At 37.9% G+C, this 6,234-nt stretch overlaps 1 protein-coding gene across 1 annotated transcript; it reads left to right on the top strand.

Moving 5' to 3' along the window:
* The first annotated feature begins 1,571 nt into the window (after positions 1-1,571).
* Positions 1,572-6,009, top strand: SOSTDC1 (sclerostin domain containing 1). Its single transcript, XM_069587594.1, has 2 exons — positions 1,572-2,262; positions 4,752-6,009. The coding sequence occupies exons 1-2, from the start codon at positions 2,058-2,060 to the stop codon at positions 5,165-5,167; spliced, it is 621 nt and encodes a 206-aa protein (XP_069443695.1). The 5' UTR covers positions 1,572-2,057; the 3' UTR covers positions 5,168-6,009.
* Positions 6,010-6,234: the final 225 nt, after the last annotated feature.

The following is a 6,234-nucleotide window of genomic DNA, read 5'->3' as shown; positions in this document are numbered from 1 at the left end:
CTTTTGAAGTTTTGTTCCAGGCATCATGTGATTTCATCTAAGGATATTTCAGTATTTAATTCTAAAAGAGAAGCAGTTGTTTTTACATAAAACCACAGTATCATTTTTTTCTCCTAAAAGATACAGTAATTTCTTAGTACTACTAAATCATTAATGTTTTGTTCTTAATTGTACTTTCTTTTTATAGTGAGATAGATAGATAAAAAGTAGTTCTGAACTGGGGTGATTTTTTAGCTCACAGGGGACATTTGGCAACATCTGGAGATATTTTTGATTATAACTGGGGGTGCTACTGGCATCTAGTGGGTAGAAACTAGGTATGCTGCTAAACTCACAGGACAGCATCCCATAACAAATAAGTGTGTATTCCAAAATGCCAATAGTGCCACTGTGGAAAAGCCCAGGTGATAGACAGATGGATATGAATAGCAGTTGTATATGTGTTCTCAGTCACTCAGTTGTGTCTGACTCTTTGTGACATGGGCTATAGCCCACCAGGTTCCTCTGTCCATGGAATTTTCCAGGCAAGCTTGCTGGAGTGCATCGCCTATTTCTCTTCCAGGGGATTTTCCTAACCCAGGGATCAAACCTGCATCTCTTGCATTGGCCGGTGGATTCTTTACCATTTAGCCACCTAGGAAGCTCCAAACAGCAATAACAATAGGTAAAAGTTTATAAAGAGGTGAGATATATCCATCCTACAGGGTCAGTTTAATAGCCACACAAAGGGCAAAAATGGAATTGACAAGTTTCAGAATTTTGATTCCAATCAAGATATGCCACCAAACGGTTGGAATTTCATTACTGTTTTAAGGCTAGAGATCCTTGTGTGTGTTCATGCTAAGTTGTTTCAGTCAACTCTTTGCGACCCCATGGACTGTTAGCCCACCAGGATCCTCAGTCCGTGGGATTCTCCAGGCAAGAATACTGGAGTGGATTGCCATTCTCTCCTCCAGGGGATCTTCCCAACCCAGGGATCGCATTTGGGTCTCTTAGGTCTCCTGCATTGGCAGGCGGATTCTTTACCATGAGCACAGACATCCCTGGTAGTCATTAATGGAACATCTGTGTCATGTGTGGATAAACAGAAGACTACCTTGTTTCTTACGTGAGCAGCAAAGCCAAAGGAAGTCATGAACAGAATGTTTAGTAAATGGAAGTAGAATACGTGTTCTGCAGCCCATGAAAAACCTCGCAAAAATTAACTTGAATTTGCAAAATAATCAGTCAGAAATGGCTTTCATGTAAAATGATGCTATGAACGGTAACACTTGGGTCATATCTTTAAGATGCAAATGGATATTAGTTACTTTAATGCAGACAGAGCTATGCTCATTACTCTCCACACAGAACCCCTGGCAATAATTTACCTAGGAGCGCAGCAGTTCATGCAGATCAAAGCTGCATTATTTAAGTGTGTCCAGGGGGCAGATTTTTAGCTCTGTGCCTTATACTTTCAGAAAAAAAGAAAAAAAGGTGGTTTGTTTCTTGACAAACGAGAAATGTTTAACTAATTAGGTGCTTCATTCAAGCCCTACAATATTTAAACTCCTGAATTCCTCCTATTATCTGGGGTGAGGCCCCTCCCTACTACAAATACAGAACAACTGTGGGAATGTAAATGTCTTCAAATGAACAGCAGCATATTTTCATTTAAATGAAACCCGAATGTGAACTAGATTTTGGAAAGGAAATGGCAGAGAGAGAGAAGAGAGAGAGGGAGAGGGGCTGTAGTTGCTATAGAATGCGCCTGGCTGCTTCAGCTCTCAGACAACTGATGAAGTCCAACTCTGAAATTTCAGGCAATTTGGATACCAAGCTCCTCCTTTTCTGTAGTCTTCTCTTCCATTGGTAAAATTCTTTCACAGGGTCATGTAGGGATCCCACCCCTTCTCCGTGTTTTCACTCTGTAGCGCTACACAACTTTACACCTGAATGAACGCCAAACCTCAGTGGATATATAAAGGGGACCTTGAGGAGGAATTTCACAGTTTCAGTGCAGAAGCAGAGGGAAAGGAATTAACCAGCTCTCCAGCCAAACAAATCCTCTACTCACCATGCTTCCTCCTGCCATTCATTTCTCTCTCATTCCCCTTGCATGCATCCTAATGAAAAGCTGTTTGGCTTTTAAAAATGATGCCACAGAAATCCTTTATTCACATGTGGTTAAACCTGTTCCAGCACACCCCAGCAGCAACAGCACAATGAATCAAGCCAGAAATGGAGGCAGGCATTTCAGTAACGCTGGACTGGATCGGAACAGTAAGTGTGTTTTACTTGCATGAATTTGGTGTTCTTATTTGGTAGCATTAACTCACATTCCTGTCGAATTATTTCATTGCTAACTAACCTGAACCATATATGTTTTGCTAAACAATCTGGGAGCAATCCGCTGCATGTGCAGACTGGCATTCTTCCTTACAAAGTTAACATAACTAAAACAGTGATTTGATAATGTAGGCACAGGCTTCGGTTTTCCAACATTCCAAGAGAAAATGTTTCCAGGAATCAAAGTGTTGCTTCTTTGAAATGCAGAATGAAATTTTTTTTTTTTTCATGAAGTGTTGTTCTAGATAGCTTAAATTCAGGTTATGTTCTGTTTATTTCAAAACATGTACAGTTCTGGTAGAGTGTATAAAGGTAAATAACCAAAGCACATATGGGAAATCACAAGGGGGAAAAAAAAGAAGCTTTCTGAAGGGGAAAAAAAAGGCTCACACCAATTTTTTAAAAATGTCTAGTGAAATAAGTGAAGTTTGGATAATGATCTTTGAGAAAGAGGGAAAAAACTAAACATTGGAGAATCATATTTTTTTCTGAAATAACTTCTTATTCACCGGATCAAAATGTAGGTTATTGTAGATTTCTGTGAAGGACCAGGGAAACTTTTATGAGTTTGGAGATTTAAAATAATGACAGTACAATAATACTTTGTATAAAAACTATTTTTCTTCCTTTCTGTTTGCTTAATTGACATACTTGTTGACCACTAGTTGGAAGGATTCAAATGTCTTTTCCTAACTTTTGCTTCACTCCTTTCACATGCTAGTAATTGGACTTTAAGAAAGACACAGAAAGAGTTCACAAGAAATCTTATACAAATGTTTTTGCTCCTCCTCAACTCCATTCAAACGCTGAAAAGCGTTTCAACCTTTGAAAAATCAAAGCAAATATGACTGTTTATGTCTTTCTAAGAAAATCAAAGTGTTTTTTAACTTTCATGAGGATGTTTGCTTTTACATATACAAGAACTATCTGATTATTATTAGATTACCAAGCAAGACGGTGGGTATTCATTGTCAATGAACTGTCACTGCAAAAATGCCAAATTTCTATACACACAGAAACAAAAAGCTAGGCAGGTCAAAATCATCTCGGCTGTTTCCAGGTGCATTCCTAAGGCAGCTACAGGAAGGTGAGCTGGGTCATAATCAGACAGGCAGAGCATGCTGACTGGCCAGCTAGGTTACACTTTAATTTCAATCTCACACTCCATATCTGTACAGATGTATATGTTTATACATTACATTTTTTTTTTACAACTATCGCATACCTCATAAGTTCTGGGGGCACAGTGCTAAAGTAACACTCCTAATTCAATATCTACTTCATATTAGCTTTCCAATATCCTATGCAAGACCACTTCAATGTCCCTTATAATCTTTATTTTTTTTAATTTCAGCAGTCTGTACTTTGAACTATATATATATTTCTGGTTAACAAGGCTGGATTTTTTTCCCAAGCTTGTTACAGGCAATTTTCCTTAAGTTTAGATAGCAAAGCAATGGAAAAGAAAACCCAAATATTTCAAGACTAATTTTTGCTTTAATTACATAAGGCATGTAACAAGAAACAGTCTATTAGAGAACATACTTATCAAATTCAAATGACTAAACACAGTTTGCCATGACCAATATTCAGGAAACAAACACTGTGGTTCCTTTTGCATTTGTAAATCAGTCATGTTAGGCATTTTTCTGCCATAAAATTCATGGAAATGTAGCCAAGTTGTTATGGCAACCATACGTTCCTGATTTAGGAGCTTTTATATTCTTTACATGTTGAGTTGTAGTGACATTTTGAATTTCAAGCATTTTAACTGTGTTTTTAAAAGATAGTTTGGGAATTTATGTTTAAAATGTAGTTATTAAGTTTGAGATGCAAAAATGTCAGACATTGTACACATATGTATATATGATTCTCTGCAGCTGAATTTTATAATTGAAACAAAATATTATGGATTTCATTGTATACAATATTCAAATTCTTTCCACATTTTTTCAATAGATTTTTGGAAAAACCTAATTAAAAGCACTTGTAGACATTAACTAATAGACCTGTAAGTGAAGAACATGAACATATACTCCCTCTTAGCTCATTAAAGAATGAATATTCATACATAAAACTTAGAGCTGCTTAATACATATGGGGGAGTAAAACTAAGAATATAGGATTTTCAAATACTCCAGTAAGCAATTAGCTAATGTTACACATGAAAAATCAGGCTCAGTTTATTTTATCCCATAACTGATAATTTTCAGGCAAGCTTTCTCCATAACCATCCAGGTGGATTTTTGCATTGTGAGAACAAAATAAGAGTTCACTTCCTATTGGCTAATTTGCTATCATTTGGACATTATTTTTGTCATTGCAGATTGCCTTTTTTTTTTTTAAGTGTTTGCCTATGCCTCTCATGCACACACACACACACACACACACATATATAATTTTTTTTTCCCTGCTTCCTGCAGCTCGAGTTCAAGTAGGCTGCCGAGAACTGCGTTCCACCAAATACATCTCGGATGGCCAGTGCACCAGCATCAGCCCTCTGAAAGAGTTGGTGTGTGCAGGCGAGTGCTTGCCCCTGCCTGTGCTGCCTAACTGGATCGGAGGGGGCTACGGAACAAAGTACTGGAGCCGGAGGAGCTCCCAAGAGTGGAGGTGTGTCAACGACAAAACGCGTACCCAGCGAATCCAGCTGCAGTGCCAGGATGGCAGCACGCGCACCTACAAAATAACCGTGGTCACCGCCTGCAAGTGCAAGAGGTACACGCGGCAGCACAACGAGTCCAGTCACAACTTCGAGAGCCTGTCGCCTGCCAAGCCAGCCCAGCATCACCGAGAGCGCAAAAGAGCTGGCAAACCCAGCAAGCACAGCATGAGTTAGAATTCAGACCTCCAAACTGGACTGACTAAGAACCATCTGCTTTACAGATTTGATTGCTTGGACGACTGGAGCCTGCCACTGCTATTTTCTTACTTGAAAATATACGCTTTCTGCTTTGATCAAACTCAGCCAGCTTTCCTGAGTATCAGGAGCTTCTTGGGAGATAGATTTTTCAAGTTTTTCAAGATGTATAAGTATCCATGATGTGATTTGCCTTTAAATTTCACGCATCCTGTAGTATTAATTCCCCATGGTTCTTGAAAGACGGGTGATACTATACCCGTCATTGAATAGTCACTTTTTAACATGGAAAAGGGCTTCTCAGTAACCCTTCATTTCCCAAACCATCCTCTCCACCCCACACCCAACAAAACTTCTTTGAAACTGAAAATTTTTTTAAAGAGTTGTTGCCATGAATCTTCAGGTTAACAGTTCAGAAGGGTGTTTTTTTTTGGATAATCTTCATGGGAACAGTTTAGCTGCCAAGAGTGATCTCCCTTTGAAAGAGTGAAAGACCTTGTGACATTTCACTTCAAAAATAAGCCCTGTAGCTTTTTACAGTCTCATAGTATGAAATTATACCCTGCATGCTGACCCTTGCTTGGAATGGAATGCCAGAAATGCATGGCAGCAGCTAATAAGTAAAGCTGATTAACTATTTATTTGTCAATGTTATTATTTAATGACCTTTCACAAATGATTGTTTTCAAAATGTTAATTTTTTATGTTTCAAAGTTTTTTCATGTACCTAAATATTTTCCTGTATAATTTGTGGTTGATCTAGAAGTATGACAATACATACTGTAGATATGTAAAATAAATATTTTAGTCTCCTTGTTACATATACGTTTCATCATGAACTTTATCAATAGTATAGATCTTTAAAAATCAATAAGATGCTTTGTAAAGATGACATAGGTAACAGTTTCCTATTTAATCTGTGCAATCAGAAGGTGACTTGACCTTCAATGAGTTTCTTTTAACAAAAATAAACATGGCTAAATGTTATTGTCTTTGCCTCGAACACGTGTAAAATGGTACAGAATAAGCACACAAACTACGGAAGA

The sequence above is a fragment of the Ovis canadensis genome, chromosome 4, assembly GCF_042477335.2.
Source record: "Ovis canadensis isolate MfBH-ARS-UI-01 breed Bighorn chromosome 4, ARS-UI_OviCan_v2, whole genome shotgun sequence".
In the NCBI taxonomy this organism is placed as follows: Eukaryota; Metazoa; Chordata; class Mammalia; order Artiodactyla; family Bovidae; genus Ovis; species Ovis canadensis.
This window is presented reverse-complemented; position numbering and strand designations above follow the sequence as displayed.